The sequence below is a fragment of the Notothenia rossii genome, assembly GCF_949606895.1.
Source record: "Notothenia rossii genome assembly, chromosome: 7".
NCBI classification, from domain to species: Eukaryota; Metazoa; Chordata; class Actinopteri; order Perciformes; family Nototheniidae; genus Notothenia; species Notothenia rossii.
In genome coordinates, this window is record NC_136905.1 from 50,425,517 (window position 1) to 50,438,235 (window position 12,719).

The following is a 12,719-nucleotide window of genomic DNA, read 5'->3' on the forward strand; positions in this document are numbered from 1 at the left end:
ATATTTGCTTTTCTTTCACAAAAGGAAATGGTCTTCTATTGGAACAGAGGGTGTTTTGAATGACACCAAATTGGCAGGAAGGATTAGTTCAATGAATGAGGCTAGATATTTAAACCACGAAGGGACTCGAACCCTCAATCTTCTGATCTGAAGTCAGACGCCTTGTCCATTAGGCCACATGGTCACAATTAAAGCACCTTTCATAGTTCACATGTGCCATTGTTCATCCCCTAGTTGAAACTAGTGTTTGCAAGTTCAGAAAGTGACAATTGTACAAATGCTTAGTATAATCGTTTTGTTTGCAAGTTCAGTTTGGGACAGAGTAAATTATTGGACAACTTTCGGATAGTTATTCAAGTTAGACAATTTCAGAGTTTGTCCTGGACCAGGAGTGATAGATTGACTGGAGACTTCACATGTGAAAGTGATCAGAATCAATTCTCACTTTTTGAAATAAACACTGCAGCTGCATTGACTTAATAAGTTCAAATCAATGGCCAGTATGGGGATTGAACCCATGACCTTGGCATTATTAGCACCAGGCTCTAACCATCTGAGCTAACCGGCATTCCTTTTGTTGGACTTTTGAAGCTAGCAAAGTTAAAAAAAGGTACTGTTAAAAACAGTCAAATATCGGAGCAATTGTTGATAGTCAATCAGATCTGATCAAATCCTCGTTTGGAGTTGGTGGAGAAGAGATAGCTTGAAAAGTAGACAGCAGATTTCATGAGAGCTAGTTGTTGGAATATTTGCTTTTCTTTCTAATAAGGAAATGGTCTTCTTCAGTTTGGAACAGAGTAAATTACTGGACAACTTTTGGATAGTTAGACCATTTCAGAGTTTGTCCTGGACCAGGAGTGAAAGATTGAATGGAGACTTCACATGTGAAAGTAATCAGAATCAATTCTCAAGTGCCATTGTTCATCCCCTAGTTGAAACAAGTGTTTGCAAGTTCAGAAAGTGACAATTGTACAGATGCTTAGTTTAATCGTTTTGTTTGCAAGTTCAGTTTGGGACAGAGTAAATGATTGGACAACTTTTGGATAGTTATTCATGTTAGACCATTTCAGAGTTTGTCCTGGACCAGGAGTGATAGATTGACTGGAGACTTCACATGTGAAAGCAATCAGAATCAATTCTCACTTTTTGAAGTAAACACTGCAGCTGCATTGACTTAATAAGTTCCATTCAATGGCCAGTATGGGGATTGAACCCATGACCTTGGCGTTATTAGCACCACGCTCTAACCATCTGAGCTAACCGGCCTTCATTTGTGGAACTTTTGAAGCGAGCAAAGTAAAAAAAAAGGTACTGTTAAAAACAGTCAAATATCGGAACAATTGTTGATAGTCAATCAGATCTGATCAAATCCCGGTTTGGAGTTGGTGGAGAAGAGATAGCTTGAAAAGTAGACAGCAGATTTCATGAGAGCTAGTTGTTGGAATATTTGCTTTTCTTTCTAATAAGGAAATGGTCTTCTTTTGGACCAGAGGGTGTTTTAAATGACACCAAATTGGCAGGAAGGATTAGTTCGATGAATGAGGCTAGATATTTAAACCATGAAGGGACTCGAACCCTCAATCTTCTGATCCGAAGTCAGACGCCTTGTCCATTAGGCAACATGGTCACAAATACATCTTGTTGAAGAGCAACAGCAAGATGGCCGCGCCTGTGTTGGCAGCTCGTCATTTTCGCTTCCTACCTCTTCTGTTTTTCGTGGTTTTGTTTGTAACGTCCTTTCTAAAAAGTGCCAAATCGGCTAGAATTTATGCTCGTCAGACTCTGCTGGATATCGGTTTCTCAGCGTTATCCCCCGTGCAACACCACTATGATTTCTGGAGCGCTCATGGCGCCCTACGCCAACATCTGCCTCGGGCTGTCTGGGCTCCCTGCCCTGGCTGCACCCGGACGAAGCGTACGCGAAGACGGGGTAGACGAGCGGGCGTTTCGGTGAGACTGAGAAATCTTACCTGTGATCGTCCCTGGTCTGCACTCCTCGCCGTATCCACGGCGGCTGGCTGTACTGTGAGACTGTCCTGTCTCCGTCCAATTCTACCTGCCTCCTCGATGCAGCTCCCGGCTTTCATCCCGGTAAGAAGACGCGCAGTGTTCTCCAGTGTGGCTTCAGTGCCTGGGTGTCTGCGTTCTCTACCTCGGGCTTCCACCATCGGGAGGGCCGGCTCCGATAACATCAGCGTGGGTCTGTTGAATGCCCGTTCAATCGCTAACAAATCGTTCGCTCTGAATGATCTCTTCACATCTAAGGACTTGGACTTTCTGTTCATCACGGAGACGTGGCAGAAGACCGAGGAATTTGCTGCTCTCAACGAACTATGTCCCCCGGACTGCTCTTACTCCTGTGTCCCGCGAACAACAGGCCGAGGCGGGGGCCTTGCCATAATAAACAGGGACGGCTTCTCTACACGTTCAGTGAGCTGCGGAACTTTCTCCACTTTTGAGGTCTCAGTCTCCAAAGTTGGTCGCGCCAACCCTTTCTACTGCATTTTGATCTATCGCCCTCCGGGCAGAAACGCAAATTTTATTACGGATTTCGGACATTTTTTAGCTTCCATCATCCGCTTTGATAGAGTTTTGATGGTTGGGGATTTTAACGTTCACGTCAACGATAGCTCGGACTCCTTTGCTGTAAACTTTTTGAATGTCACAGAATCATTTAACTTTACGCAACATGTTTCTGGTCCCACCCATGCAAAAGGTAATACGCTTGATCTTGTATTTACTACTGGTTTAAAGATTAATTCGATTTGCACTGAAGAGTTGACTGTCTCTGATCATTATTGTGTCCTGTTTAACACACTGTTTGATAATGACGTTGTTCTGGGGAAGCGAGTTAAATGCTCGCGCGTTATCAACAGCCTGACAGCGAATAAATTCGCCTCTAAATTTGACAGCAACATAGTAAACCCCTCCCATGTCGACATAGATCTCATGGTTAACTCCTTTAACACCCACTGCTCTAGTATTCTAGACGAGGTCGCCCCCATGGTTACTAGAAAGCTGTTAGCAGTTAACCACTCCCCCTGGTTAAATGAAAACATCTACAATTTTAGACGAAAATGCCGTAAAGTAGAGCGTCTCTGGAAATCTACCCATCTCCAGGTGCACCGCCTTTACCTAAAGGACCTTATGTCTGAATACAACAACATGGTTAGAGATGCCAGGGCAGCCTAATTCTCTGATATCATTACATCCAGTAAGCACAATCCTAGCATCCTGTTTAAGACCATCAACAACATTGTTAGTTCTCCTCTCCCCCCCATCCCTGTTTTCTCAAATGAGGATTGTAATGACTTTCTCTTGTTCTTTGTAAACAAGGTTGTGGATGTGAGAGCCAGCATTTCCCCCTCCCTCTCCCCCCTCCCCACCTGCCCAGCCAGGCATTCAACTTTGAACTGTTTTGCCCCTATTTCCCTTCAAGATCTCATTGACATAGTTAATTCCATGAAACGCTCTTCCAGTCCACTAGATGTCATCCCCACCTCCATCCTGAAAGAAGCAATCAACTCTGTTGGCCCCGGTTTGGTTTCCATCATTAACTTTTCTCTTGAATCTGGCTCTGTCCCTTCATATTTTAAGCAGGCGGTTGTCGAGCCCCTCCTTAAGAAACCTAACCTGGACCCCTCTCTCCCAAAAAACTATAGACCTATTTCTAAGCTGCCTTTCACCTCCAAAGTGCTTGAAAAGGTTGTTGCGAATCAGCTCAACGCTTTTCTGGCCAACACTAACACCCTAGATAAATTTCAATCTGGTTTCCGCACGAAGCATTCCACTGAGACTGCACTCCTCAGGGTCTCTAACGACATCCTGATGGCTGCAGACTCGGGTGAATGCGCTGTGCTGATCATGTTAGACCTCAGCGCAGCATTTGATACTGTGGACCACAGCATCATGCTGGATAGGCTTAGAGAGTGGGTGGGCATTTCAGGGAGAGCCCTAGATTGGTTTTCCTCATATCTCGGAGGAAGGTCATTCTCAGTGGCCGTTGGTCCGTTCACTTCTGACCCTGCTCCCCTACCCTGTGGGGTACCACAGGGTTCCATCTTGGCCCCGCTCCTCTGGGCCTTATATTTGCTCCCCCTTGGCTCTATCATCAGCAGCTTTAAGGGTGTGTCCTACCACTGCTACGCTGATGATATCCAGCTGTATGTGTCCTTCACTCCGCAAAACATGCAGAAAATTAACATCCTACTGGACTGTCTAGCTGCCATTGAGGGCTGGATGGGGAGAAATTTCCTCCAGCTAAATGCGGCGAAGACAGAGGTACTTATAATTGCCTCAGACTCCCTAGCAGCCAAGGTAAAAAACCTAATGGGGCCCCTCACCACCAACGTTCACCCCCACATCAGAAATCTTGGGGTGTTCTTCGACCAGGCTATGAACATGGACAAACATGTTTCCTCACTGACCCGCAACTGTTTTTTCCACATCCGCAACATCGCTAAACTCAGGTCCATTGTGTCTCATGCAGAGCTTGAAATGGCTGTCCACGCATTCATATCATCCCGGTTAGACTATTGTAATTCACTTTTCACCTGTCTCAGCAAAGCCTCTGTTCACCGTCTGCAGCTGGTTCAAAACGCTGCCGCCCGCTTAATCACCAGGTCTAAAAAATCCTGCCATATCACCCCCATTCTAGCCTCCCTGCACTGGCTACCAGTTCATTTCAGGATCCAGTACAAGATCCTGATTATCTCATACAAAGCTCTAAACGGCCAAGCCCCAGCCTACATCAGCGAGCTCATTCCACCACACCAAAACACTCGTTCGCTGAGGTCCTCTGACCAGGGGCTTCTGGCAGTGCCCAGGACCCGACTAAAGACCAGGGGGGACCGGGCGTTTGGGGCGGCCGCCCCTAGACTCTGGAACGCACTTACCCCGGTCCTGAGATCGGCTCCCTCCCTCAACCTGTTCAAGGGACACCTAAAGACGCACTTATTTAAGCAGGCGTTTGAGCAGTCTTAGGCCGTTCATCACGTCACTGTCCTGTCACTGTCGATCACTGGTCCTCTTGCACTTGGTTTCATGTTTGTATATTGTTTTTAAGTTTTTATTCTATTTTCCTGTCATGTTATGCTTTGTTATTATTATGCCTTAGTGCCATATTGGCATAATTGTTCTGACTGCTATATTTTGTACAGCACTCTGTGCATTCGTGCTGGGAGGGGTGCTTTAGAAATAAACTTTTACTTACTTACTTACTAAATAAAGCACCTTTCACAATTCACATGTGCCATTGTTCATCCCCTAGTTGAAACTAGTGTTTGCAAGTTCAGAAAGTGACAATTGTACAAATGCTTAGCATAATCGTTTTGTTTGCAAGTTCAGTTTGGGACAGAGTAAATTATTGGACAACTTTTGGATAGTTAGACAATTTCAGAGTTTGTCCTGGACCAGGAGTGATAGATTGACTGGAGACTTCACATGTGAAAGTGATCAGAATAAATTATCATTTTTTGAAATAAACACTGCAGCTGCATTGACTTAATAAGTTCAAATCAATGGCTAGTATGGAGATTGAACCCATGACCTTGGCATTATTAGCACCCCGCTCTAACCATCTGAGCTAACCGGCATTCCTTTTGTGGGACTTTTGAAGCTAGCAAAGTTAAAAAAAGGTACTGTTAAAAATAGTCAAATATCGGAGCAATTGTTGATAGTCAATCAGATCTGATCAAATCCCGGTTTGGAGTTGGTGGAGAAGAGATAGCTTGAAAAGTAGACAGCAGATTTCATGAGAGCTAGTTGTTGGAATATTTGCTTTTCTTTCACAAAAGGACATGGTCTTCTATTGGAACAGAGGGTGTTCTGAATGACACCAAATTGGCATGAAGGATTAGTTCAATGAATGAGGCTAGATATTTAAACCACGAAGGGACTCGAACCCTCAATCTTCTGATCCGAAGTCAGACGCCTTGTCCATTAGGCCACGTGGTCACAAATAAAGCACCTTTCACAATTCACTAGTGCCATTGTTCATCCCCTAGTTGAAACTAGTGTTTGCAAGTTCAGAAAGTGGCAATTGTACAAATGCTTAGTATAATCGTTTTGTTTGCAAGTTCAGTTTGGGACAGAGTAAATGATTGGACAACTTTTGGATTGTTATTCAAGTTAGACAATTTCAGAGTTTGTCCTGGACCAGGAGTGATAGATTGACTGGAGACTTCACATGTGAAAGTGATCAGAATAAATTATCATTTTTTTAAATAAACACTGCAGCTGCATTGACTTAATAAGTTCAAATCAATGGCCAGTATGGGGATTGAACCCATGACCTTGGCATTATTAGCACCCCGCTCTAACCATCTGAGCTAACCGGCATTCCTTTTGTGGAACTTTTGAAGCTAGCAAAGTTAAAAAAAGGTACTGTTAAAAATAGTCAAATATCGGAGCAATTGTTGATAGTCAATCAGATCTGATCAAATCCCGGTTTGGAGTTGGTGGAGAAGAGAGAGCTTGAAAAGTAGACAGCAGATTTCATGAGAGCTAGTTGTTGGAATATTTGCTTTTCTTTCACAAAAGGAAATGGTCTTCTATTGGAACAGAGGGTGTTTTGAATGACACCAAATTGGCAGGAAGGATTAGTTCAATGAATGAGGCTAGATATTTAAACCACGAAGGGACTCGAACCCTCAATCTTCTGATCCGAAGTCAGACACCTTGTCCATTAGGCCACATGGTCACAATTAAAGCACCTTTCATAGTTCACATGTGCCATTGTTCATCCCCTAGTTGAAACTAGTGTTTGCAAGTTCAGAAAGTGACAATTGTACAAATGCTTAGTATAATCGTTTTGTTTGCAAGTTCAGTTTGGGACAGAGTAAATTATTGGACAACTTTCGGATAATTATTCAAGTTAGACAATTTCAGAGTTTGTCCTGGACCAGGAGTGATAGATTGACTGGAGACTTCACATGTGAAAGTGATCAGAATCAATTCTCACTTTTTGAAATAAACACTGCAGCTGCATTGACTTAATAAGTTCAAATCAATGGCCAGTATGGGGATTGAACCCATGACCTTGGCATTATTAGCACCACGCTCTAACCATCTGAGCTAACCGGCATTCCTTTTGTTGGACTTTTGAAGCTAGCAAAGTTAAAAAAAGGTACTGTTAAAAACAGTCAAATATCGGAGCAATTGTTGATAGTCAATCAGATCTGATCAAATCCTGGTTTGGAGTTGGTGGAGAAGAGATAGCTTGAAAAGTAGACAGCAGATTTCATGAGAGCTAGTTGTTGGAATATTTGCTTTTCTTTCACAAAAGGAAATGGTCTTCTATTGGAACAGAGGGTGTTTTGAATGACACCAAATTGGCAGGAAGGATTAGTTCAATGAATGAGGCTAGATATTTAAACCACGAAGGGACTTGAACCCTCAATCTTCTGATCCAAGGTCAGACGCCTTGTCCATTAGGCCACTTGGAAACAAATAAAGCACCTTTCACAATTCACAAGTGCCATTGTTCATCCCCTAGTTGAAACTAGTGTTTGCAAGTTCAGAAAGTGACAATTGTACAAATGCTTAGAATAATCGTTTTGTTTGCAAGTTCAGTTTGGAACAGAGTAAATTACTGGACAACTTTTGGATAGTTAGACCATTTCAGAGTTTGTCCTGGACCAGGAGTGAAAGATTGAATGGAGACTTCACATGTGAAAGTAATCAGAATCAATTCTCACTTTTTGAAGTAAACACTGCAGCTGCATTGACTTAATAAGTTCCATTCAATGGCCAGTATGGGGATTGAACCCATGACCTTGGCGTTATTAGCACCACGCTCTAACCATCTGAGCTAACCGGCCTTCCTTTGTGGAACTTTTGAAGCGAGCAAAGTAAAAAAAAGGTACTGTTAAAAACAGACAAATATCGGAACAATTGTTGATAGTCAATCAGATCTGATCAAATCCCGGTTTGGAGTTGGTGGAGAAGAGATAGCTTGAAAAGTAGACAGCAGATTTCATGAGAGCTAGTTGTTGGAATATTTGCTTTTCTTTCTAATAAGGAAATGGTCTTCTTTTGGACCAGAGGGTGTTTTAAATGACACCAAATTGGCAGGAAGGATTAGTTCAATGAATGAGGCTAGATATTTAAACCACGAAGGGACTCGAACCCTCAATCTTCTGATCCGAAGTCAGACGCCTTGTCCATTAGGCCACATGGTCACAAATAAAGCACCTTTCACAATTCACATGTGCCATTGTTCATCCCCTAGTTGAAACTAGTGTTTGCAAGTTCAGAAAGTGACAATTGTAAAAATGCTTAGCATAATCATTTTGTTTGCAAGTTCAGTTTGGGACAGAGTAAATTATTGGACAACTTTTGGATAGTTAGACAATTTCAGAGTTTGTCCTGGACCAGGAGTGATAGATTGACTGGAGACTTCACATGTGAAAGTGATCAGAATAAATTATCATTTTTTGAAATAAACACTGCAGCTGCATTGACTTAATAAGTTCAAATCAATGGCTAGTATGGAGATTGAACCCATGACCTTGGCATTATTAGCACCCCGCTCTAACCATCTGAGCTAACCGGCATTCCTTTTGTGGGACTTTTGAAGCTAGCAAAGTTAAAAAAAGGTACTGTTAAAAATAGTCAAATATCGGAGCAATTGTTGATAGTCAATCAGATCTGATCAAATCCCGGTTTGGAGTTGGTGGAGAAGAGATAGCTTGAAAAGTAGACAGCAGATTTCATGAGAGCTAGTTGTTGGAATATTTGCTTTTCTTTCACAAAAGGAAATGGTCTTCTATTGGAACAGAGGGTGTTTTGAATGACACCAAATTGGCATGAAGGATTAGTTCAATGAATGAGGCTAGATATTTAAACCACGAAGGGACTCGAACCCTCAATCTTCTGATCCGAAGTCAGACGCCTTGTCCATTAGGCCACGTGGTCACAAATAAAGCACCTTTCACAATTCACTAGTGCCATTGTTCATCCCCTAGTTGAAACTAGTGTTTGCAAGTTCAGAAAGTGACAATTGTACAAATGCTTAGTATAATCGTTTTGTTTGCAAGCTCAGTTTGGGACAGAGTAAATGATTGGACAACTTTTGGATAGTTATTCAAGTTAGACAATTTCAGAGTTTGTCCTGGACCAGGAGTGATAGATTGACTGGAGACTTCACATGTGAAAGTGATCAGAATAAATTATCACTTTTTGATTAAAAACTGCAGCTGCATTGACTTAATAAGTTCCATTCAATGGCCAGTATGGGGATTGAACCCATGACCTTGGCATTATTAGCACCACACTCTTACCATCTGAGCTAACCGGCCTTCCTTTGTGGAACTTTTGAAGTGAGCAAAGTAAAAAAAAAGTACTGTTGAAAACAGTCAAATATCGGAGCAATTATTGATAGTCAATCAGATCTGATCAAATCCCGGTTTGGAGTTGGTGGAGAAGAGATAGCTTGAAAAGTAGACAGCAGATTTCATGAGAGCTAGTTGTTGGAATATTTGCTTTTCTTTCACAAAAGTAAATGGTCTTCTTTTGGACCAGAGGGTGTTTTGAATGACACCAAATTGGCAGGAAGAATTAGTTCAATGAATGAGGCTAGATATTTAACCTCTTAAGGCTTAGTGGTCACATGCGTGGACAGCACTTTTGTAGCTCTTATGTCCACAATGGTGTACACTGCTGAATTGGGGTCTTATAGCCACATATGTGGACACTTATACTGCCATCTGGTGGTGTCAGAAGAGTATAACATACAATGGTAAAAATTCAAGATGGCTGCAAATACGAGGGATGATTCAAGTGGCCACTCCAGACACAAACATCGATCAGGTAAGAAGTCCTGCCTTATTTCATGGCTTATTCTTATTTAGATATTTATATAAGCGTTGGATATTTGTCATGACAAGCAAATTTGGAAAAAAAAGTGTAAAAATAAGAACGTAACATGTCGCTAAACATGAAGTACACGTTTGTGTACTTATGGACTGAAGCTCGTCGAAACAGCTAATATACTAGTAAACATGCACACATGTAAAATGAGAAAACAAGTATATCTGGTGCAGCTAAAAGGCTGTACATTGTCTAAATGTAATACATAACAATTCAATCACTAAATACATATATACATACATAAATTAGTTGGATTAAAACGTTGTACAGTACCATTGAAATCCATTGTTTTTATTTCCAGAGCGTTTTTCTTTACACCAAGCTATGCAGCTACTTGGCTTGATTGATGAAGACAACTCAGATTTAGACCTATCTGACAATGATGATCCCATCCTGGATACAAATTACCAACCATCACCACAGGAGCAAAGCAGCAGTGAGGATGAGGGTGACAGTAGTGACAATGAGGACCCCATTCCTGAGCCCACAGAGCACAGCAGAGGACATAAACGTCGCCGTGGTGCAGATAATGGTTAGTCAAGACCCAGTAGATTTGTGTTTATGTTATGTAGTTAGGGCCTCAGGGCTACGTGAAGGATTGGAGGCAGAATGCTTATTTACATTGACAGGGACAGAGAGTACAGGGACAGGTTCATCCCACACTCCCAGACGTCGATGTCGAACTGTACCGATTGAGACTGATCGTGCAGAAGATGACTCTGAGGAGCCAACACCAGGACCAAGCCAAACCAAAAAAAATAAAAAGGGAGAGTCCAAACAAGGTAATTGTTATTATTTTAGCATGCCTTGAGGGTAAATCTTCAAATTTCATGTAAACGTCCACACAGATTCAAGTTTTTTTGCTTACATAGATAAAATGTAACTTACTGCAATAAATACTATACATACTAAATACTATTTTATTCTGATTCTGGTTGTGCAGGACGTGGAATACGCTGGAAGGCTACTCCATTGACGCCAAACCTTGCGGAGTATCAGCATCAGGACGAAAGCGATCTGGACAGACATGGCTGGACCCCACTAGAGTATTTTGACCAGTACATCGATAGAGATCTGATGACACTGATTTCAGAATGTTCTAATGCCATGTCACTGTCTAGGAGTGGGGACCCACTCAACATGTCAGTCGATGAGGTCTACCACTTTTTTGGTGCCTGTATTTTAATGTCCTGCATCCGATACCCAACCATTAGGATGTATTGGTCCAAAGCCTTTAAAATCACTGCCATCACTGACAGATTCACGCGTGCCAGATTCTTCAAACTGAGGGGAGCAATAAAAGTGGTAATTGATGATGATGTGCCTGAAGATCTGAAGATGTCTGACAAATTCTGGAAGGTGGGGCCTTTTGCGGATTCTGCAAGGCTGCAAGTCTCTGAATCGACCTGATTGCACATCTATTGATGAGCAAATGATACCCTTCACGGGAGCCTGTCCGTACAGACAATATCTGCCAATGAAGCCCAACCCAGTTGGCATTAAGAACTTTGTGTGTGCTACAGCAGATGGCATTGTGCTTGACTTTGAGCTCTATCAAGGTACACAATCACTGATCGAGAATAATAATAATAATAATAATAATAATAATAATGCATTTTATTTATATAGCGCTTTTCACGACTCAAAGACGCTTTACAATATGAGGGAGGGTAGACAAACAAGGACAGGCAAACAAGTAAGTATAGTAAAATAAATAAAAAGGCAGTCAAGAGGAAATTGATTGAGAGGAGGGGGGCTTATGGGTAGGCAGAGTTGAAAAGATGTGTTTTGAGGCGGGACTGAAAGACTGTGAGGGACTCAGAGTCACGGAGATCTTGGGGGAGGGAATTCCAGAGCCTAGGAGCTGCCACTGAGAAGGCTCTGTCCCCAAAGCTGCAGAGTGTGGATGTGGGAATGGATAGGAGTCCGGCTGCGGTGGATCTGAGGGACCGTGGGGGTTGATAAGGAGTGAGAAGGTTTGTGAGATAAGGGGGGGCCAAATGGTGGAGTGCTTTGTCGGTGAGGACCATCATTTTGTAATTGATGCGATGGGAGACAGGAAGCCAGTGGAGCTCTTTGAGGACTGGGCTGATGTGATGCCATGATTTGGTATGTGTGAGGAGACGTGCAGCTGCATTTTGAACCCGTTGGAGTCTGTTGAGGGATGTAGTGCTGATGCCGTAAAGAAGTGAGTTGCAGTAGTCAAGGCGGGAGGAAATGAAGGCATGGATTAGTCGTTCGGCTGCGGGGCGGGTGAGAGAGGGTAGGATTTTTGCAATATTGCGGAGGTGGAAAAATGAGGTTTTGACTGTTTGGCGGATGTGAGGTTCGAGGGAGAGGGTGGGGTCAAAGATTACGCCAAGGTTGCGTGCCTGATTGGAGGGGGAAACAATGGTGCCATCGATGTTGAGTGTTATGTTAGTGACCTTGCTGAGGGTGGATTTGGAGCCAATTAGGAGGAGTTCTGTTTTGTTGCTGTTCAGTTTGAGGAGGTTATGTTGCATCCAAGTTTTAATAGCTGTCAGACAGGAATCGATGTGGGTAAGGGGTGGGTTATGGAGGGATTTGGTACTGAGGTAGATCTGAGTGTCATCAGCATAGCAGTGGAAGTCCAGGTTGAAGTGGCGGAGTATCTGACCGAGGGGCAGGATGTAAATGATGAAGAGGAGGGGTCCAAGTACTGATCCTTGAGGAACACCTTGGGTGACTGAAGCTGTGGCAGAGGAGTGGTTGGGGAGGGAGATGAAGTGGGATCGTTCAGTGAGGTAGGACTGGAGCCATCTGAGTGCAATACCTTCAATACCAATGTCCCTGAGTCGGGTGAGCAGGATGTTGTGGCTCACGGTATC

The 12,719-nt window shown here is 42.9% G+C and overlaps 1 protein-coding gene across 1 annotated transcript; it reads left to right on the forward strand.

Annotated features, from left to right (window-relative positions):
• The first annotated feature begins 9,595 nt into the window (after window positions 1-9,595).
• Window positions 9,596-12,269, forward strand: LOC307045489 (uncharacterized protein). The gene is made up of 4 exons (XM_079691175.1): window positions 9,596-9,810; window positions 10,172-10,402; window positions 10,500-10,652; window positions 10,814-12,269. Exons 1-4 carry the CDS (start codon window positions 9,753-9,755, stop codon window positions 11,278-11,280), a joined length of 909 nt encoding a protein of 302 aa, XP_079547301.1. The 5' UTR covers window positions 9,596-9,752; the 3' UTR covers window positions 11,281-12,269.
• Window positions 12,270-12,719: the final 450 nt, after the last annotated feature.